Source organism: Sycon ciliatum, chromosome 9, assembly GCF_964019385.1.
Source record: "Sycon ciliatum chromosome 9, ocSycCili1.1, whole genome shotgun sequence".
NCBI classification, from domain to species: domain Eukaryota; kingdom Metazoa; phylum Porifera; class Calcarea; order Leucosolenida; family Sycettidae; genus Sycon; species Sycon ciliatum.
The window spans coordinates 28,401,242-28,424,855 of record NC_088651.1 but is presented as its reverse complement, the minus strand read 5'-3'; the positions used below and the strand labels follow the sequence as shown (position 1 = coordinate 28,424,855).

Genomic DNA, 23,614 nt, shown 5'->3' with positions numbered 1-23,614 from the left:
TCCAGGATACCCTCAGAAACCGGCAAAGACTACCACTCACGTTCCACTGCTGCCTAGTACTGAATCCTACCTGACTTCTTGACACGACTCAAACTTGCCAAAGTCACTAAATCAACGTCAACTACTGTACAATAATCAAGCCACATATCTGCAACGTCACGAGGATGCTGGCAAAAGTCCTCTGCACGGCGGCGGGCGAAGCCACGTATTACGGCGGCGGGCTTCGGCCGCCGCCGTAATACGTGGCTCAAAAACGTGATTTTTTGGACTTGGAGCAAAATTCTGCACACTTTCGCGTGTTTCCATGATACGACAAGTTGCCCACGGTCTGCTCACATTCAAATACAGTGCTGCCAACAAATGACAGCGTGCAACAAAAAAATCTTTCCTTGGAAGGGCACATGTTCGGCCATAACTCTTGAACGGTCGGTCAGATCGGGACACAATTTTCATAGAATTTGCAGTTATTCATGCTCTTTCAACTGACGTAGCACCTAATATGAATTTACAAATTCGATTTTCAGCGAATTTTTGGGTAGTCTGCCACCTTATCGAAGGTCAAGCTGCCAACATTCACACAGTACTACACCACTACTGAAAAACGGTCTCTGGCTACCAATTCTTCCAAAATAATACAATCCAACATTTTTGCCCCGGCAGGAAGAATTTATCCAGAAAAAAGACTATGGTTATTCGATGTGAAAAAAAATGATGAGACAAATAGCACCAAAAGGGATCAAAGGATAGCGGGAACAAAACCAGCAGCAACAGCAGCAACAGCAGCAACAGATGCAGTAAAAAATACACGAAGCAGACTAGAACATTACAATCCCCCAACCAAGCAGTAGCATCACACCATCCCGCGCAAATGTAAGCTTGTACTTGTATGTACTGTTACAAAAATCGCAAACTGAACATATCAGTGACAAATAACCTGATTTTTGAACTTGGAGCAAAATTCTGCATACTTTTGCGTGTTTCCATAATACGACAAGTTACACACGGTCTGCTCACATTCATATAAAGTGCTGTCAAAAAATGACAGCGTGCAAAAAAACTTTCCTTGCAAATGCCAGGGTTCATTATCGGCCATAACTCTTGAACGGCTTGTCAGATCGAGACGAAATGTTCAGAGATTTTGCAGCTGTTCATGCTCTTTCAACTGATGTAGCACTCGATATAAATTTATAAATTCGATTTTCAAGGATTTTACGACCAGGCTGCCCCTTAAAGAGTGTTCTTCTCCAGTCAGTCAACTCGTGTTAAGGGCTGTCCATATTTACAAATCTTTTACCCACAACGAAAATGTTTCGTTTATGGATGGGTGGGTGGAAGAGAGTTTCGTCCTGAAATTATTGATAGCTGAAATATCAAGACTGAGTGATTTCAAGTAAATACACGCATAATGTTTCTTCAGGTACATGTAGATGGGTGGGTCAGGGTTATAACTAAACTTTTCCGTTTCGTGAAAAATGTCGTTATTGCTGGGTTGTTCCGTAACCCAGTCCGACCAGTGCGGGTGTCGTAACCCGCCTCAGATCAGAGTAACTAGAGTCTGACGTTGGACTCAACCCGGACTCAATCGACAACTTGCTAATGAATGAACAGATGATGACTTACTTGTACAGTACATGCTTGCATGTGACTGCATACTGAGAACAATCTGATCACCCAAGTAGGGTACTCACATTTCAGAGCACCCACACATTCAAGCTCTTGTCAAGTTTATTTAATTTTCTTCTTTTTATTGCCCAATTTGGGTTGTCTTTTTCCTTCGGCTCTTTCTTTGATTTTTATAGTTTCGCGCGATTGGGGTTGTATGTGAGCACATTCTCCGTAGATGATAGGGACCAGCGGATTCTGCTCGAAAAGGTGGCAGAATTTGCTCGAAAAGGTGGCAGAATTTGCTCGAAAAGCAGTGAAATTGGCAGAACTATACAAACCTTATGGCGGGCAATTCCTCGAAATCTGATCCATTTTTTTATCCACATACCAAACATGCATGAAACTTACCAGAAAAAGTACCGAATTCTGCCAATTTTTCTGCCTGCAGAATCCGCCGGACCCTACCGTAGAAAGGAATTTGATAGTTGTGCTCTTCTGCAACTAGTAAAAAGTAAAGTTTGCACATCCGCGTTAGCAGCGAATTTATTTATTTATTTATTTCACTCAACTCGTGGTTCATGACCAAATGGCACGCAAAGTGCAAGAGAGGGGTGATAGCGAACCACGGCAGGATTACGATTGGGCTGCGAAACACAACCACCTTAGAGAAGTTTAGAAAAGTCTCTCTCGTGCCAGGCCACGAACAATGTCTGATTAGCTGCTTCCTTCACACAAACAAATCAACAAAGCGACATATTTGGATAGAGCAGTGCTGGTTTCGAAACAACTGGTTTGAACCTCAAAGTAGAACTGCTGTTAGCTCAGAGCAGAGCTGCTGTCAGCTCACAGCAGAGCTGCTGTCAGCTTAGAGCAGAGCTGGTGTTAGCTCAAAGTAGAGCTGTGGTTAGCTCAAAGTAGAGCTGCTGTTAGTTCAAAGTAGAGCTGCTGTTAGCTCAACGTAGAGCGCAGTTAGCTCAAAGTAGAGCTGCTGTTAGCTCAAAGTAGAGCTGCTGTTAGCTCAAAGTAGAGCTGCTGTTAGCTCAAGGTAGAGCTGCTGTTAGCTCAAAGTAGAGCTGCTGTTAGCCCAAAGTAGAGCTGCGGTTAGCTCAATGTAGAGCTGCTGTTAGCTCCAAGTAGAGCTGCTGTTAGCTCAAAGTAGAGCTGCGGTTAGCTCAAGGTAGAGCTGCTGTTAGCTCAACGTGGAGTTGCTGTTCGCTCGAGTCAAGGTAGAGCTGATGTTAGCTCAAAGTAGAGCTGCTGTTAACGCAAAGTAGAGCTGCGCTTAGTTCAAAGTAGAGCTGCTGTTAGTTCAAAGTAGAGCTGCTGTTAGTTCAAGGTAGAGCTGCTGTTAGCTCAAATATAGCTGCTGTTAGAGAGCTGCGGGCAGCTCAAGGCAGAGCTGCTGTTAACTCAAAGTAGAGCTGCTGTTATCTCAAAGTAGAGCTGCGGTTAGCTCAAGGCAGAGCTGCTGTTACCTCAAGGTAGAGCTGATGTTAGCTCGAGTCAAGGTAGAGCTGATGTTTGTTCAAAGTAGAGCTGCTGTTGATTCAAAGTAGAGCTGCGCTTAGTTCAAAGCAGAGCTGATGTTAGTTCAAAGTAGAGCTGCTGGTGACTCAAAGTAGAGCTGCGCTTAGTTCAAAGCAGAGCTTCTGTTAGCTCAAAGTAGAGCTGCTGTTCGCTCAAGGTAGAGCTGCTGTTAGCTCAAAGTAGAGCTGCTGTTAGCCCAAGGTAGAGCTGCGATTAGCTCAACGTACAGCTGCAATTCTAAATCGATGTAATATAGCGGAAGGCAGAGCTGCCGCAAATAGCTAGATCACACCAGTTCTGAGAGTGGACCCGATTAGTGGGTACGATAATTATAATGATGGTGTCACTGTGGATAAGTTCGATAGGGAGGGATGGTGGGAAAAAGAAACACTGCTGAAGCACGATCCGTTGTCTGGAAGAACACAACAGGGCAAGAAAGATTTATTTTCTTTTCAGAAAAACGGTTTGGGGCCATTTATTTTGTGATAACGCAGCAAAACCAAGCGCATGACGTCAGCCTTGAATGCATAGCACAAAGCAGTGCAGTGTGTGCGCTAGTTTGGATTGTTGCTACTACTAGTACATCATGTACACGTATTACTATTAGTATTACAAGTACTATGCTAGTACCCATACCTCAGTCCTGGGTGGAAGTAGTTGCAACGCATTGAACCGTTGAGGTAGATCTACATGTACCGGTACATGATTGTACAGTCAATCTGCGGACAGAACAGTTTCATTTTACAGTCATGTGACTCTCGCTCCGATTAGTAGGCGATTACTGTAGATCTACATGACCGTACAGTCATAACTCTCGCTCCGATTACTGTAGATCTGCATGACCGTAGAGTCACATAAGTGGGTATACCCAGGATCACACCCCCTGCCCAGTGCCCCCATGGCTTACACTTGTCCTGCCTGGTACGTGGTTTCTCCGCCTCTGCACGCTCCATGCATAGTTCGCGCCTACTGCGCATGCCCATCCAGTGATGTAATTCTTATCACTCGCTCTTCCCATGCAGGCCCTGCATTGATAGCTCACACCTCTTCTACATGCCCATGCGTATCCCCCACAATAAGAACAAGCTATCCCGCGACAAAAGCATTAGCTGTCTGATGATTGCCTTAGCAGCGTTACAACGTATGTATAAATAATTGGTGGAACCATTCTTTTTGACCTTTGTGACCGTACAGTCATGTAACTCTCGCTCCGATTACTATAGTGTAGATCTACTTTTTTAATTTTTTTTTTTTACAATGCAACACAATCATTGTGGAAAGGTCACAACAATAAGAGACAAGATCAAAAGGAAAGCTTTACAATAATAATAATATTAAAACGCAGCCTGTAAAATGTTGAAAGTCACTGAGTACAGGTCAATTCAATATCCATGTCCAGTATTTATTATTTTTAATTTATATTTAATTTATTAACATAATCTGCTGCAATTTATAGACTCTCAGAAGCGAGCAACCTGGGCCTCAGCAACAAACAGCTCAGCAGACTCCGGATGCCGAACCGATCGCTCACGGAAAAGACCCCGTGAACCCCGCAAACACATGATGCATGATGGATGAGGCATGCAGGATCGACAAAAGCATCGTGCGAGGGAGGGTTTGGTGCACGTGAGTCGCGTGACCCCGGGAGAGTTGCAATCGTGTACATCCCACGCCTCCAAACAGAACAGAGAAGAGAAAGAACCTGAGTTGTACGTGTAAGTTGTAGCCTGTTCTTGTAGTTTTAGAGCCGATGTTCGCGATATTTTGGTAGGACCTATCCTTTCCTCGCTTCTATCGGCATGCAGTGTCAAACCATTCTCGTTTCCGCTCGTCTCGATCTTGTGCTTTGACGATCGTGCATACTCCAGTGGAAATAGTTTGCTTTATTATTTGCACTGGGAATTGCACCGCAGCATAATGTCATTGAACAGTTACCGTAGTTGTGCTTGTCCTGTGCAAAGAATTGCCTTTCAGTGTTCCTTGTAGAATTGGTCTACCGAAGGAGAAGGCGAAACGCAACCTGTGCTAGTCCCAGTAAAAACAACATGCCATGTTCGACCGAAAGCTGATGCTACAATCAGCGATCGTGATGTTCCACAGGTAAGAAGACAAACAAACGAATCAGAGCTCGCCATGCAGGTAACGCCGAGAACATGATGATACCACACGGAGCTGCTGAACGAATGGAGGTGAACGGGACCAGCAAATTCACCGGGCGTTAGTCCAGGGCCACTGAAGACCAGGTTTCAAAGGGTACCAGTTCCTCCATGATGGCGAAATGCGCTGCCACAAGAACAATGAAAGCACAGCACCCAACGCAGCGGGCGAACTAAGGAGAGAACACTGAACAATCTGTGCACAATGATTTTCTCTTCGACGGCACGCGTTGCTGTTCTGCTGCATGCATGCGTTTTTCTTGTTGTTTGATCTTCACACATTTTCGTGCAAGCGCAAGCGGTTGCGCGCCGCTGGGACTCGGGGTCGCTAAAATCAGTACAGGGCATCTCCCCCTTGGTCGATTTGGACAATCGATGGCTTAAAATTTTCAGGACACCCTGGCAAAGAAATGTACCGAGACGTTTTTGGATATTCATTTCCTATACTGTACTATATCCCACGAGGTTTACGCATATGCTCTGGCATACCCGTGTAAGTAATGACAATAATATATTTATTTGTTTCGGTAAATATTTTGGAACACCTGTCATTTGTGCCTGGGTCAAGTCCCAGCCTCGTAGAACCTACATGTAGGTGAAGTGCTGCTAACTCCTTCAAACACCCCCTACTTCGAGCAAAAATGTGACGAAATGCTGACTGCTGATTGGTCAAGCTGGCATTTTGGAGCACGTGCGCCGCCCCCATCTAATCGACGCTTTTCTTCGCAACTAGACTGTGAACCCTGACATAACGTCATTGTACACTCAGACTCAGACTCAGACTCACCCCATTTTTTGAAATCGCGTTTTTTCCAGGTTTATCATCGGCAATCGATGGTGGTGGGTATCACAAGGTCACACAGAAAATTTTATTGAAATCCACAGTGATACCACTCAGATATGAAGGGTTGAAGATAGGCAGTTGGATGAGGCGAGATCAATACAATTTGTGGCACCAACAGCATCTCCGAAGTATCATCAGTGGATATAGTCACAAAACATCAGAGTGTTTTTTTCAAGCACACATCACTCACTTACACCGACAACCCTGTATGGATCGAAACAATACAGATCAAAGTTCAGAATAGGCAAGAATACGGCAATTGTGACCGCAATCACTATAGCAACTCCATAGCAACCCATAGCAACGCCATAGTAACCCATAGTAACAGCTTCAGTTTGCTGTGAAATGAACTGATAACGACATACTGGCAGGCTCCGGCGGGTACAAAAGCGTAAGAGTTATAAAGACATTCTTCTGGCACAAAAACAGAGAACTTCCTCGTTGTACGCCGCAATGTGGAGGGTATGTACGCGCGCGCCCGCGCTCGCGAATTACTGCACAGGATATTCGTGCTCACAGTCATGCCACTTCAAGTGTTTCCAAGTTGGCAAGAAGTTCTTCAGGACCTCGGTTGGTAGCTTCTTTCCATGGTGTGATATCTGCCTCCCTATCCTTCAACTGCTCCATGCAGCAGTCATGAATTGCCTGCTGGTGAGCTTTGAAATTTTGGTGAAGCGTGCCTGGATGCGTATATCAAAGCATCCCCTCATCAGAGGGTTTCTCCAGCAGCCACTGTGCCTTTTGATTGTTCGTAAACATCAGTAGGCCTTCCAGCGCAACCGTGTCAAAACTTGGCTTTCAGTACGCTTTGAGAATTCGCCCAGGTAGGACGACGCATCGTCGTTCTCCTCCGCCTAAAGCGCATACTTCTCAGTGCCTACGTACATAATGTCTCCTTGCGCAGCGATGCGCAAACCCTGGTAAACAAGAACTCTACTGTTTCCGAATGGAAAGACGACGCTGAAGACGATAAGCAACGTTTCAAACGCGAGCAAACAACAGTTCTTTGTGAAAAAACTCTTTGCTGGTAGTGTACGTGATCTACAACTCGCAAAAATGTACGCACTATGACGTATGCGGGATCTACTGAAAGCTGAACGTCAGAGCAACACGATGCGCCCAACTATCAGCCCGTACAACGAAGCATAGCGAGTACCTGTACAGTTTAGCGCATGCACTTGACTGGTGCCACGCAAGTACGGACTCTCACCTCAGCAAATTTTGACAGGTCCTGTCACGTGACTGAAGTGCCTGATTAATTTGGTCAAGCTGGCATTTTGGAGCACGTGCGCCGCCCCCATCTAATCGACGCTTTTCTTCGCAACTAGACTGTGAACCCTGACATAACGTCATTGTACACTCATAATAACTCACTCACTTGTAAAATGAGTACAGTCATGTAGTAATGACGTCATGACTTGACCCGACCTGGATCATTGGATGTCCTTGGTGTGGGCGCAAGTCATTGCATGCAAAGACTGTACTGTAGTGCTAGTGCTGAGTTTACATTCATGCACGGCATTTTGTTAGCACGGCTCGCGCGTGCCGGGCCTTGTGCAAGCCCACGATAACTCGGGCAAAGCGCGCGCTGACTCTGCCGCTATTACTGATGTAATAAATCAGAGCTCCCAAGCCTTCAGAAAGTCAGTTCACTTTCTGGAAAGCTGACGCCGAGAGCAGGTTCTCTTTTCCTACAATTGTGTTTCTGACGGATATCATCATTTCTAAGTTCTTCTTCGTCTGAGCAAGGTAAGTTGTAGGGTGTTCTAGAAAACTAAAATCACTGGCTACAATTTGTCATGATTTACGGAGAGATGAGGAACAAAATATTCACAGTGAATAATAATAATAATAATATGTAGCCATAAGTGCACCAGTTTGGTTGAGTTGGGTAACTCCGCTCTTCTTCCTCGCTCACCGGAGGAATTTCTCTAGTCTCCTCGCGCAACTGGGGAGCACTCCAATGGAGAGAGAAAGATTTTGATAGAGCGGCTTGCTGTGAGACGTGGACTGAGACTTGACTGCCCTAACGGCGAATATCAAGACCTTACGGCCACGGAGCTGCGGGACTCTGCGCTGGTCGTCTGTCTGCGTGAAGGCAAAGCAAACGCGGGCAACATTCTGCTGAAGCGAGCGCGGAGCTGAAGCTGAATTGGTGACTGACGTACCTGCTTACTCCACAACACCGGCGCATAATGATGTACATGTACAATACTTCGTGCGTATTCAACTCAAATTCGTGTTTCGTCAGCGTCAGTGTCAGCAAGTACGATGATGTACATGTAGTACAATTTGTTCCCAAAAAATAACTTCAGGACAGTCTGTTCATGGTTTTCATTTGTATTGGATTCGTTCTCTACACTTGCGATAATTTAGCGGCAATTGTAATGTTGTAGCGTTGTTCTCTTGTAATTTAGTGGAACCTGTATTGAGCATTGGCAGGGGCCATCCGTTAATATAGATATTTATTTAGAAATGAAAACTAGTCGTTTAGGGGGGAGGGGGTTGAGCGCCTGTTCGTTTCTCGAAAAATATCGATGTACATTTTGCATGTGTGAGTATGCCCAGAAAAAAGACCAAACATATCGATACTATGTACCATTTGTATATGTTCGTTTCTCAGGGAGGGTGGAGGGAGGTTGAAGAGAAACGACTAGTTTTCGTTTCTAAATATTTGAAGGCCCTTAAACTGAGTTTTATGTTTCGTTACATTGTCGAAAGATCTCCTGTGTACCGGTTCTATGGCAAAATGATTATAGCCATTTGTCGTCTCCATTCTTGTGCAATCATGCATATGTAGGTTGGTTCCCTTCATGTTAATGTGACCTATTTCATAGATGTTGGTTGCCTTGTTGCTTTCTCTTCCCTCTTCTCTCACCCAAGGCATACTGCATAAGCGAAGCTGTGGACGCAGCATACTGCTGCTACACTTCAACGCTGGAATGCGTAAAATAATAAATAATAATAATACGTGCACCAGCAACAGTGATGGTGACAGTGTATGTTGACTATTGTGCTCTATTTATTCTTTCTGACCTTATATGTACATGTAGGTGTTGTTATCACATGGCAGCTAGTGAAAATTCAATCTTATCAAACATGGCTGAAGATCCCCAATCGAGTGAGCACGAACCGGTCGATTATGGACTGGATAGTGTTGTACCTGATGTATGGCACTCCACCATTTTGCCGATGTTGACAGTACCGGCCATCTTCCAGCTGTGCGGTGTAAACAAGAAATTGAGGCGAATGCTGTACGATGAGTACACGTTCAAATTGATATGTCTGGTGAGTCCAAAACTGTACATTGTGTGTGCTTAGTGAAACTGTATTTGAAGTAATGGTTGAGGAGACGATACACGCAAAATGGCGTTGAAAACAACAGATTTTGCAATCACAAAGAATTTTTTAGTAAATCTCACTTTTAGCTTCATATTCTGTACAGGTCTTTCCTCCCCTTACTTCTATTCACTAGACAAACTATTTACGTCACCTTTTGAGAACAGGCCGTCACCGTTGGTGAGAAGGCTTCAAATGATTGTCCATGTTACTGCAGTAAAATAGATATAATTACTTCCTCCGCGTCATTAAAATTGTCGTTTCCCAGAGCGATTTTTCGAAAATTATTTTGTCCACTCGAAGGGCACAGAAATCAGCTAGAAATTGAGGCAGGGCATTGTCGACGGGCCAAGCTTTAGTTTGTGACCCCCCCCCCCCCCTCCGCTTCGCTGCACTTGCAGCTAAGGTCGACGTCTTCATCAAAGTTTGAGGCAGAGCCTTCAGCACTCAACAATACGCTGAACAAGACGCGCGTTCAAATTCAGGTCAAGAAACTTCGTTTTCAGGCGATCCATGCCTCCAGGTGCCAGGCGATGAAGGCAAGCTAGCATTTTTCAAGTACACTGTAACGACCTTCCAGTGGGACAGGGTAAGCAGTTCCGCACCTTCTTTCCTTGGCAAGCGCTTCGCTGATTTTGTTGGTGTTTTCAGACCTGCTACCTTCGCAGCAACATGCGCCACAAGTAGCGCATTTTAGGAATTTGAGACCACTTTGTTCTTGCCATCGCCAACTTCAGCAGAGATACCAGGATTATTATACCCGAGCTTGCAGTTTTGACAAATGCCCACGAGAACGCTGTGGGACGGCACGAACTCCAGAAAACGAAATGCGCTCTGGGGCGGAATAGTGCGGATTGCGATGAATTTGCTTGGTGCGGAAGAGAGCTCCGACAAAGTTCGAGACCACCACGGCTTCAGCGACAAGTAGACATTGCGCAGGAAGGGCCACACCAGTGTTCGAACACAGGAAGCAGCGATTCCGACAGTCTGACTAAGACGAGCCAAGTCACAAATATTGCGATGTGCGAAGCGACAATTTTAATGACGCGGAGGAAGTATATACTCACAGTGACGTTAAAATGATGGCGTCGCCCCACCAGGCAGTGTGGATTATGATGAAGCATGAGTTTCCAAATCTGATAGCGGTAGAACATCGTTGGCCATACGCCAGGGTGTCTGGTCCCTGGTTCGAGCCGGGGTATGGCTGACCATACGCCAGGCCTGGTCCCTGGTTCGAGCCAGTGCATCCCTGGCCATACGCCAGGGTGCCTGGTTCCTGGTTCGAGCTGGGGGTAGGAGTCAATTTATTGGTAAAACTTATACGGTTTCAGCGCATGAGCTAAGGATTATAATGTGCTCTGACACAATGTCCTGCCAGTTGCAAAAATGGCCGGACATGTCCGGACATGCAAATTTTCACATCAAATCACACAATGTTCAGTGTAGAATAAATACTATCGAAATGTTATCACGACGATGCATTTCAGAAGCAGCATGATCTTTGAAGGCTGACGTTTTCAGGTTCCTTGAGCCAACGACGAAGGAAAAAATTCTTGCTGCAGCGAATTTTATCAACAAAACGGGAACACATCTTACACTTCAAATTTTTGACAGCGCTACAATCTCAGGGACTGCGCTCATTCAGCCAAACAGAAGTTGAAAGCTCCCTATCATAATCGGCGACCCACTTGTCACAAGTGGTCGTCTTGACTCGTCTGGGCTTCTTTCCAAGAGGAGCACCCGCATCAGCGGTGCTTGGCTTTCTCTTGCCAGACGACATCACTAACTTTGCGAAAAGGTGCGCGGACACTTTGTCCGGATGTGTACAAAACATCCGGAAACTGAACGTAAACGGTCGAAAATTGTCCGGTGTCCGACCGTTACTTCGCGCCCTGGGTTTACAACTTTCTGTCAAACCTTTGAATACATTTTGTCATGCATTAGATATTCTAAGGGCCGGGTCCCACTACGGCTCCGAGGTCGTGTTCCACGTTTTTTGACGACGCTCTACCTGCCTGTGGGCGCCAAATCAAAAACATCCTCGTGTTCTGGTCTGCGGAACGAATTATAATTTGAATTTTAAAGTTCTCGCGTCCAAAACAATGCAACGTACGGGAAACAGGGTGAACCGTGACCACAGCTCGCAATTTTTGATCAAGAATCGTAGTGAAAGCTTGTGGTGAGCCGCGGTCTCGCTGCACCAGCTCGAGCCGCGGTCTCGCTGCACCAGCTCGAGCCGCGGCCACTATGGTAATGATGACGTTTCAAGCCGCGGATGACGAGCAGCGAGCCGCAGTGGAACCCGGCCCTTAGCAAACACCAGTAATGAGGTTCTGCTCTACGTTTCGGGAACGTGACGCAAAGAATCACTCGGGACTCTCTTCGCGTTCCCGTGACGTAAAGAAATCCTTTTCTGCCATACGTTTCACGTAGAGAAGTCACGTGGAATGTGTACTGGGAATTTCCCCTTCCATATTTGGCAATTTTCTGCCTACACTCGAATGATACTCAGCAGTTACATGCACATTGTCTTTGCGTGTGCCACAACGTAGAGAAACTACTCTACGCGTAGAAATCTGGACCCAAAACACGCGAAGCCGTAGACTCTAACCCAGACAGCTGCTCTCTACGTGATTTCGCTACGTTTCACGTATAGCAGCACCTCTCTCGTAACGCTAGTTTTTACGGTACTCGCACTTTGATCACCCAAATAGCGTTGAAGATGCAGCGTAAACATGTTATTGGGACTGATTTATTGTTGTGACAAACAGTGCGTTTTTTGGCCAAATATTCCATAGTCCTTATGCATTTCACCTTGTATCACGTATACGGTGACATTAATGGTTGTACCACGCGAAATAAAAGCTGTTCTCGTGGCAACAGCTTAAAAGGCGTGCATCTTGCTAAAGGCCGAACCCAAATCAAGGTATTTTCCCCTTTACGATAAGAGCCTGTCTAGTCTTTTTTTTAACTCCTTGAACCTCTTGTACGGGCAAAATAACACATTTGTGCAGCATCAATACAATTAGATTTGTACATAAAACGGATCATCATAATTATATAGTGATGATTATACAGTACGGCTCCGTGGTCGTGTTCCACGTTTTTTGACGACGCTCTACCTGCCTGTGGGCGCCAAATCAAAAAATCCTCGTGTTCTGGTCTGCGGAACGAAGTATAATTTGAATTTTAAAGTTCTCGCGTCCAAAACAATGCAACGTACGGGAAACAGGGTGAGCCGTGACCACAGCTCGCAATTTTTGATCAAGAATCGTACTGAAAGCTTGTGGTGAGCCGCGGTCTCGCTGCACCAGCTCGAGCCGCGGTCTAGCTGCACCAGCTCGAGCCGCGGTCTAGCTGCACCAGCTCGAGCCGCGGCCACTATGGTAATGATGACGTTTGAAGCCGCGGATGACGAGCAGTGAGCCGCAGTGGAACCCGGCCCTTAGCAAACACCAGTAGTGAGGTTATGCTCTACGTTTCGGGAACGTGACGCAAACAATCACTCGGCACTCTCGGCAATTTTCTGCCTACACTCGAATGATACCCAGCAGTTACATGCGCATTGTCTTTGCGTGTGCCACAACGTAGAGAAACTACTCTACGCGTAGAAATCTGGACCCAAAACACGCGAAGCCGTAGACTCTAACCCAGACAGCTGCTCTCTACGTGATTTCGCTACGTTTCACGTATAGCAGCACCTCTCTCGTAACGCTAGTTTTTACGGTACTCGCACTTTGATCACCCGAATAGCGTTGAAGATGCAGCGTAAAAATGTTATTGGGACTGATTTATTGTTGTGACAAACAGTGCGTTTTTTGGCCAAATATTCCATAGTCCTTATGCATTTCACCTTGTATCACGTATACGGTGACATTAATGGTTGTACCACGCGAATTAAAAGCTGTTCTCGTGGCAACAGCTTAAAAGGCGTGCATCTTGCTAAAGGCCGAACCCAAATCACGGTATTTTCCCCTTTACGATAAGAGCCTGTCTAGTCTTTTTTTGAACTCCTTGAACCTCTTGTACGGGCAAAATAACACATTTGTGCAGCATAATACAATTAGATTTGTACATAAAACGGATCATCAGATATAGTAATGATTATACAGACTCAGTAGAATCACTGCAGGTTCTCTGGATGCGTGCCTCCGCCACTACTAGCATAGCAGGGGACTTGGGCACTGCAGGAGCAAACATGCTCCTTGAGCCACGCAGGCACATGGCACCACAACGCACATGGGCAAAACCAAGGCACGTATGACTCCTTGATCTTCTCAGCCAGAAGAGAGACGATCAGCAGGAGAAGTGCATTGGCATGCTTGCCATAGCCACCAAAAGGCAGAAAGCACAACGGGCACGAAGGAGGCATGCTCGACTTCGCGTACCGTATTTTACCGGTTGTAAGTCGACCCCGGTTATAAGTCGACCCCCCTATCTGGAGGTCTCAATTCTGCGTTTTAAAGTTTTCACCCAAAGAAGCACTACTAACCACCTCCTGCTACTAACACATCAGCAAATCATGTAAATATTCCTTATTGGAGGATATAACGGCCCAATCCTTGAAAAAGGCCCATAAACTGGCAAAAATGTATAAACATGGTGCACTCGTGCATGCAGTGCAGGTCATTTTTTGTAAGATACTGATAGTTCCCGGTTATAAGTCGAATCCCGGTTGTAAGTCGACCCCCACCCTTTCTCCTTCTATTTTAAGTCGTAAAAGGTCGACTTACAACCGGAAAAATACGGTACTCGCTCTTCGTATTTTTTCCGGCGCTTTTCCTGTTCATGGCGTCTGTAGCTGGCAGCGAGGGAAGTGGCACGATTCGAAGACGCAAAAGGGTTGAACACCCGTGCATCAATAAAGGTGTGCTCGAATCGGCCACCCCACACACCACTAGAGGCAACGTCTAGCCGAGCCTGCTCCTCCGTGATAGCTGTGTGATGGCGCAATGCCTCTGCAGTGACGAGCTGGAGGTGGGGTTCCACCGTCACGTTATGAGAGATCTGCCTTAGAGCTCTCGCAGTGATGTCCCTCACCTCGCTATGTCGCAGCGTCAGGAAGCCACCGAACAGGCACGAAAAGGCGTCACTCAAATTCAGCGGCTTACTGCACACGCAGAGGCTTGGGAGCGGAGGAGGTGTCCAGCCGTGCCGGAGGTACTGGCCCTTCCGGAAGTCTCCCTTGGTGAGGGTGAAACCATTGCACCTGAGGGGCGGCAGATCAGCCAGCTGGATGAACACTTTTCTGAGATCAGATTAAAAACAGGGGCCAGCTCCCGGTGATCCGAGCGAAGGGCGTCAGCCAGAGACTTGGCCGCGCTCCACTTCTCGGCAAGAACCGTCGCCTTGACCGCCCGAAGCTGAGTCAGAGAGTCGCCAAGAGACGACTCCTGCTCCAGCAGGCGAGACACGAGGCTAGCCGTGATCCTTCTGGACGAGTTGTGCTGGTCAGCCATTGAACAGGGGTTTGCCATACCTAGTCCCCCAAGCCAGGTAGAAAACCACGTTGATACGCACAAATGGGATGCCAGCCGGGCTAGTTATTTGACGCCACTTCGACGGTGGCTTCCGTGCTATGCTTTATAGTTGCACCATCATCCGCAATTTTTCTGTTAAAACCAGAATGTAATCTTCACCTGCTATGCAGTGCTGCCGCGAGAGTGTGGCCAAATTTCCGCACCTGGAACACAGTTCAGGGTGATGTTCCTTGAGTTCGGCGTCAGTGCTGCCATCGCTGGGTCCGCCACTCGTTTTTTCTAGCTGACTGGGTAGGTCTAGACCAAGCAAGGGAGTCCTTGCCGGGTCTACCTGCTGCAAGCCTTTGTCATTCACTGCTGCCAAAAGTGCATCCACAGACAAAATTAATATTGTACACGTACCGTAAAGTCCACTGCAAACTCCCACCCCATTTTTACAAGATCTGCTGGCCTGTACACACTCACCACATACACTGTCACCCCTATAAGGGTGTGTAATAGTTCAAATTTGGACTTCACGGAGAATTTCAAAGTATTAGGAAATTAGAGGCCACATGCCACATACTGCTCCTTTCTCTCCGAAACTCAACATTTGCAAGCCAGATATGAAAGAAAGAAAAAAATCATCAGTCACACCACCAGGATTCGTACCAGGAACCTTGCTATTCGCGAGTAATCCTCTAACCAACTGAGCTACAGTATGACTCTTATCCACAGTGATGGTAAATCTATCCTTCTTCGATCAATCAATATCTGGCTTGCATAATACTGGCAACTCACACCAGTAAAGAGGGCCCTCGGCCTTTCCCTTGATATCACGGGGAGCGCACCAAACTGTGTCAACTGCAAACAAATGAAATGGTGTCTAATATGTATTTTTTCTTCCCAATGTATGCAGTTCCGCTATCAGCTCAGTCCAAGCTTGCCATCGTCTTACATCCAAGCGGCAAAGGTTCTCTATATGGCTACGAGAATAGCAACCTTTCATCACACGCGGTGTGAGTCAACAAGAAATTGCATAGCAGGTAAAGATTACCTTGTGGTATTGAGACAAAAATGGCGGATGATGGTGCTACTATCAAGCATGGCACGCAAGCCACCGTCAACATTGCGTCTAACACCTAGCCCGGCTGGCATCCCATTTGTGCTGGACCAGCTAGTGACTGCATATGACGCCTCTCTCTGCCTTCCCAACGTTGAGGACAAGGATATCCACGAACAATGTAGAGTAAGAATAATTCAGGATGAATTTGGTGTTGCTGGGAAGGCTAAGTACGTGCTAGAGGAGATTGTCGATTTGCTGTTCAAAAGGTGCGGCTCCTTTGAAGCGTTCCAAACTGCAATCATTGACTATATCGAAAAGGATTTTTCAATGCTGGCTTCGTATCTGCCCTATCTGACCCGATCCTGGAGGCTTGTAGAGCTGGGAAAGGGATTCCTAACGGCAAAGATGAACAGCCCAGAATGGATACCACCCATTGAAGAAACGGACCTGGCCTGCTTACACCGAGACTGGGAGTACAACCCATCCATTCATTGGTATAGAGATTATATAGAAAGCGGTGTTCTTCAATGGAGCAGCTACGATATCGTTGCTGACGCCGCAACGTATCATTCGGCAGTTGAGCTTATGATGACGGGACGCCTATCAACGTCGCAGGCAGATGATTACTTCGACGCTTGGTTGAAGTATACAGAAATATGGAAGAGTATGCCCGAGTCCACTCGCCCTAATTTGTACAATATCACAGTTGGTTTAGGTAGCTTCCTCCTTCCGTCATCATTGCTAATGTCCCATTCTCATAAATTATGGTCCAAAGTTGAACTGCTTCACCAGATGATACGGTTTGGTGGTGGTGAAACTAATGTCCAAACATATTAGCCCAATATTCTATAGCTTAACGAACGAAGCCAGGTAAGGTGACAGGGCAAGCAGGAGGTTGAGAGAAGCTGTGGAGATAAGGAACTTGGGACCACAAATTAACACCAACCCTGGCTAGGGTCCTCTGTGAGTATGACAGTTCGCTCAGTGTTACTCAACATCGCTCCTTGATAATATTACTGTGTATTGAATTACTCACTCTTGATTTGTAGGCACTGAGGTGACATCTGACAAAAGCTGGTCGTTTTGCTATATCATACACCAGTGCACTGTGCATTATCATTTTTTGGAATGTGTGTGTGTGTGTGTGTGTGTGTGTGTGTGTATGTGTGTATGTGTGTGTGCATATGTGTGCGTGAGTGTCTGTGCGAAAGCACTTCTGGCTTTTCGCGAATTTATCACCACATTTTCTTCTTTGAATAATTGTTGGTGGTATCATACTTCTTTTAGATGTCATTATCTCTATGAATCTGGCACGTCAAGATAGGTGAGATGTAGCACATCATAGCATCACAAATTCCATGTATATAACTGCTCCTTTGTAAACTTGCACTCCTTTGCGTACCTGATGAGGGCAATTTTGCCGAAACGTTGTAAAAATTGATTGACAATTGAGCTCGAGTTTGCAGAGTGAATGGGAAGAGAGCGAGTCTGCTCTGAAACCTTTTTTTCCTATTAACGAACGAAGGAACGGATATTCTTTTGGTAACACAGATGACATCACTTGCCCTCCTTCCAGTCATTTGATGGACATTGTCATTATTATTAGGTATGACAAACGGTAGTGCCACATAAAATGTACTGCCACATAAGGCTACTTCGAAGTTCATACAATGTCATGTTATGTGCAACATTGGCAGTCCAGTGTTTACATACATGTACATGTGCAAACATGCAGTACAAAGTCAGAGGCAGGCTGTCCGAGCTGCACTGTACTGTGTTTGGCGTGCATGTTTAATTAAAGAATATTCGAATGTGACCAACCGAACAAATGTTCGAATATTGGAATATTCGTTTCACCGCTACAGTGTCTGGCAAGGAACTCCACGACGCCATCGGAAATCAGAAATCGACGAAGACGCAGCACACCCGGCACTTCGCTTCACAAGCGCACATGAACAATCAAATGAACTGGCGTTCCTTGACGTTTTGCTGGAGAAGACTGAGGCCGTAGTGAGGGTGGTGTGCTCATCTACAGGAAACCCACCTTCGTATATTACACACGATTATTATTGTTTTACTCAATATAAAGTGAACTTGGCCCGAAAGTTGGTGGATCGCGCACAGCGAACTTGTTCAGCTACTAATCTTCTTGAGGAACTGGATTTCTTTAAAACGGTATTCCACCGAAATGCTTATCCTGAGGACATGGTGGCACGACTAGTCGATAGTGAAAGAACAAATGAGGATAGAGGTTTTGGACCGGATCGTTGTCGAATATACCTTCGACTGCCGTGGAAAGGCAATCTCTCCCATACTTACGGTCAGGTCGTTGGTTTCAGATACCTACTATGCCGTAGCCTTCACGCCTGTGTTCTCCACGATGCGTTCATTCATGTTAATGAAAGATGTTCTTCCAACCCTCAAACGTAGCCAATTGGTTTATCAGTTTGAATGTCGGTATTGCGACAGCCAATATGTTGGAAGAACTCTGCAACACCTGAGTGAACGCATCAAACAGCATGTACCGTTGTGTATCCTGCCACAGTCTGCACGAGCTCAACGGCCAAAGAAAGGAAGACCGCGCCTCCGCCCCACACTGATGACATCACAGGAGTCAGAATGTGTTCTCCTCGATCCTGTGCAGGATGTACAAAGGTCGGATTCAGAGACCATAATTATTAGCATACCGGAAACCGTTATCGAACACACAGCTGCCAAAATCTGAAACTGCTTCCCCCATCCTTGCGTGCAGTGAACATCCGAAACAGGACAGGGCACAAACTTCAACTCAGCCTCTCACCGTCTCAGGGCCTGACGGATTTCGTAAAAGTGCTCATCACCATTTTCTTTCACCCACGTTGTCTTGGTTTTTACAAATGAAGCGAAAAGCAAACTAGATTGTGTATGATTAGACAATTGTAACAGAGTGTGAGTGGAGACAATATCTGATTATTTTGATCAGTCAACAAGACAGAATTCGAAAAAAGAGACTCGAGTATGGTGTAACTTATTCCACAGCGCGAGTTAGCCTGAATACTAGACTGTAGATATAGGGCATGGGACAAAGTTGTTCAGCAATGCCAGGAATTGACTTAACAAAATTAAACAAGCGAATAGACCGAAAGTCAAATAATGCAATGCAATGCTTGTATATAATGCAAGACGTGTTTCGCTCAGCTATTCTTTGTTCTGTCGCTTCTTCTTTTGCTTCCTCATTCTCCGTCGGATTCGCCCGACATTCTGCTTCAACTGTGAAACTAGCGTCTCGTCAAGATGAGAATATACATTCAGGGATGAAATGAACACCTTCTGTATGGATATTAATTTTGTTTTGTAGGGACACAATGCGCACGTTTAAAATGAGTGAGATTCTTGTCACACGGACAAGTTGAAGGCCAGACTTGTTGAGAAGATATTGGACAATTTACAAGCCATATATGAGAGGTCTATGCATACATATACTACTTGGCAGTATACAGATAGTTTCGCAATCGGAGAGCAAATACCTATCCACGCGCTTGAAACGAAATAGAAACCGTGGGATAGTAGGTGCAGCTCTTGCAGATCCTCTACTGCGTAACAGCTGCTGGGATCACGACATTCTGTATATTGGAAGCTGTTCAAACACGGTTTCCACTTCAACATCACTCTCCAACAACGGGGCACCCCAACAAAGTATCATATGTATGTCAAAACGCAGGGTTTTCCCGTGTCGACCCAAGTATTTGGTGCACGGCTTTATATTCTCAATTGTTCTCCGGGAATATACACAGTGATAAAGTGATAAAGTAAAACAGAGATTATGTTCACATGTACTCTTGCACACACACGCACACACACACACACACACACACACACACACACACACACACACACACACACGCACACCTGAAAATTGGCAGGACACTACTCCTTGCTAAATAAAAATAAGAAAGTATGGTTGACTGCCGTTGTCTCCTGGAAAAGCCTAGCCTGGCCTGGCAAGGAGTGCACCTGTACGGTACGCGATTTACGACTGCCGGATTATGAAATCAAACTACGTGCAGTTTGATCGATTCGTTTCAAAAAGTCACTGCCGGAGGCGGAATTCAAGTGCCGGATTAAGATGTAGGAATTGAACGAAAAAATCGGTTTCGTCAGAAAGTGCGCCGGTTGGCAAGGGTTCCGGATAAACAAGTGCCGGATTAGAGAGGGACGACTGTATGCTCTCATTTGGTTCTTTTCCGTCCAGTGGCAAAACGGGCGTTGAATTTCCGAGATGAGTGGAACGACACATGTTAAATATGATAGTAACATACTCCACAGAATCTTCGCAGCTCTGGAAACTTGAGGCGTTCCTCGCGAGCAGGTAAATCCATGACGAATGGAGACCTAGGGTAACCCAAACATACCAACACTTTCAACAGCTACACATCAATTTAGTCCAAAGGAGACTGAATATCCAACAAACTGTGATGCGAAAGAAATCCAAATTGATTAAGAATATCAATGTTGCGATTCGCTTGACGTTTTCCTGTGTATATGCAGTGACTCCTAGTCTTGTGACTGTTGGCCCTAACCAAACACGTGTGGTTGTGGCTGTTGAAAATCATGCAAATCATCCTATACTCATTCATAAAAATACCAATGTTGCCGAACAGTATCAAATTCCTACAGATTGTGAGCATATTGACGACACTTAAGCTATGGTTTCCTCAGTTTCACCCGACCCGATCCCGTCAGCTGCTCCCGGAAGTTCCCTCACACCGAAACACAGGGGTTTTATATTATTGGATTATAGAAGTATTCGACAAGAGTGTAGACAGAAGGAGAACAGGACAACGACAACTCAAGACAGACTAGAACAGAACAGAACAGAACAGAACTGGAGCATGCGCTCTTCTATGTGAGTGGCTCATTGCCAAGGGGAACGAGCGGGAAATACGAATAGTGAGTATACAGGTCGTAGCATACATACACCTATTACACTGTGCCCCCCTAGCTAAAATTCACGTCCACGGGAATGAACGAAATACCTAGGAAACAACAAAAGAAAACAAACCTAATAATAAACTCAGTCCAGGACATAGTCAGCTAGTCGAGTAGGTGCAGTGCGAACACGGCCAGAACGACGAGAAACAGGAGAAGAAGTACGGACCGGATCAGACGACGGCGGCTGTAGCGGCGGAACGCAGCGCGGCAACTCATCATCAGGCAGCGGCAAAGTAACAGGACCGGACACAGTTACAGCTTTCTTGAGGCGATTGAAATGAACGGTACGCTCACACCCAGGCATAGACAAGGTATACGACGTAGGACCATTCACACGAACAACACGAAACGGACCGGACCAATAACGGTGGAATTTGGCAGACTCGCCGGCGTGAATTACCTTATCATGCAGCCAGACTAAATCTCCAAAGACAAACGAAGGACCACTGCAGTGTGCATCATACACTGACTTCTGGTGACGATGGACAGCAGCTAATTGAACACGAGCAACAGAATGAGCCTGAGCTAAACCGTCACGTACGAGCTGAACATAGGCAAATGGGGAGAGCTCGGGAGGATCAGGAGGAGGAAAGATCAGATCAACAGGCAGGTGAAGCTCAGCACCATACAACAAACGGGAAGGCGTAAAACCAGTACTACTGTGTACAGCAGCACGGTAGGCGAGAAGAACAAGCGGAAGGTGAATATCCCAATGGACATCTGTTGGGCCAACAAAAGCCTTCAGGTGATGGATCAACTTACGATTGAGGTGTTCAACAAGTCCATTGCCCTCGGGGTGGTAACTGGTTGTGCGGGATTTCCGGATGCCAAGGATAGTGCACAACGACTGGAACAACCGAGCTTCGAGCTGAGAGCCTTGGTCAGAGTGGAGGCGACGTGGCGCACCAAAGCGAGACACCCAACCATGAACAAATGCCAGAGTGACAGCCTCAGCAGTAATGGCAGACAAAGGAACGGCTTCAGCCCAGCGAGTGAAGTAGTTGACGATGACAAGGACATACCTGTTACCGGTTGGAGTCACAGGAAGTGGACCAACGATATCCAATGCGACAAACTCAAACGGAAAACCAGCAGCCATGGACTGCAACGGAGCACGGTGGACTGGATTCTTAGAAGCCAACTGAGCACAAGTCGGACAACTCTGTACATAAATCTGGACATCGGATGCCACACCCTGCCAAAAGAAACGTTGACGGGCCTGATGTAACGTTTTCTCAATGCCAAAGTGACCAGCACCGGGCAGAGAATGAACAGACGCGAGCGCAGCAGACTGCAAAACGACAGGGACAATCAAAACAGGATGTTCGACATCAACATCATGAGCGAACGGGGGATCAAGATACAACACCTTATCGATAAGACGCAACTGAGAACCAGAAGGCCAAAGGAATTTCTGAAGACGGCTGAAGGGACGGATATCCTCTTCAGGTGGATGGACAAATTTCCACTGGCAGCATCGTACCAAGACAAAACCGCAGCGAGATCAGGATCAGCAGACTGGGCACTCAGAATATCCTGCGGCCGAAAACAATCAGGCGGCGGATCAGGAGAACTGACGAAAGTGGCTCCAGCAACTGGCACTTCAGGAGCAGCTGACGATGACATCATACCGCTACATTTACTTGCTTGCACTGTGACTGCATACTGAGAACAATGTGATCACGCAAGTAGGGTCCTCACATTTCAGAGCACCCACACAATCAAGCTCTTGTCAAGTTTGTTTCTTATTTAGATGTAAGTATTTCCTATTTGAAGATATGCACGAGTATAGTATAACAACGATGATTATGAACTCGGATGGAGAGCCAACGGGTTATTTCTAAAAAGTATAAAGGACCAAGGAACTACAAGTTAATAAGAAAGAAAATGGACCAAAGATGTCCACTAAAATCACCAGTTACTGACCAGTCAGCTCATGCGATAACATTCCATGACACTGACCGACGATACTGACGTTCTATAACTAACTGGCTTACAGCTCTAGCACTCCAACAGCCTTCCAATTTGGACGGTTCTAAGTTATGATGAAGAAAGGAAAAGGACAAAATGTTACGAGTTATGACAAACTGTCCTTTTCCTTTCTTCATCATAACTATATTGGCTCACCATCCGAGTTCTAAGTTATAGAAATAGTTATAGAAGGTTTTGCATGATTCCTGTTCGTATAGTTTCACCTTTTCTTGATCTTTGCATCTTTTGAGCCACGCAAGTTGTTTAGAATGTTCCTTTTCGTCCTTGAATCGTGGTTTGACCGTATTGTCCCATGGGCTTGCTAGTATCGTCATCGACATGCATGAACATCCGCCACCCGTCCTTCACAGCTCAGCCTTTCAGCTCGTGCTTATCTTGGTTGAGCTCACCTTCCCCTCCTGATGTTATTTCTATAACTAATAACTTAGAACCTTCCAAGTTGGAAGGCTGAGCTGTCTGAGCCAGTTAGTTGTAGAACGTCAGTACCGTCGGTCTGTGCCATGCCAGGTTATAGCATGATCTGATTGTTTAGTAACTAGTGGTGTTAGGGGACATTATAGTGTAACTTGTAGTTCCTTGGTCCTTTTTACTCCTTATTAACGATGATTATAGTGCACGTTACGAGAAAGAATGAAAGGATTGGTTCAGAACTGTT

The 23,614-nt window shown here is 46.0% G+C and overlaps 1 protein-coding gene across 1 annotated transcript; it reads left to right on the top strand.

The window, feature by feature from the left end:
• The first annotated feature begins 7,770 nt into the window (after positions 1 to 7,770).
• Positions 7,771 to 17,576, top strand: LOC135825111 (uncharacterized). The gene is made up of 3 exons (XM_065337847.1): positions 7,771 to 7,881; positions 9,186 to 9,420; positions 15,850 to 17,576. The coding sequence occupies exons 2-3, from the start codon at positions 9,199 to 9,201 to the stop codon at positions 16,831 to 16,833; spliced, it is 1,206 nt and encodes a 401-aa protein (XP_065193919.1). The 5' UTR covers positions 7,771 to 7,881; positions 9,186 to 9,198; the 3' UTR covers positions 16,834 to 17,576.
• Positions 17,577 to 23,614: the final 6,038 nt, after the last annotated feature.

Bases quoted from the DNA above. Each gene is read 5' to 3' on its own strand.
- LOC135825111 (XM_065337847.1), top strand. From the start codon at position 9,199: ATGGCAGCTAGTGAAAATTCAATCTTATCAAACATGGCTGAAGATCCC. The intron at 9,421-15,849 runs GTGAGTCCAAAA...CAATGTATGCAG, and splicing joins CGTTCAAATTGATATGTCTG to TTCCGCTATCAGCTCAGTCC.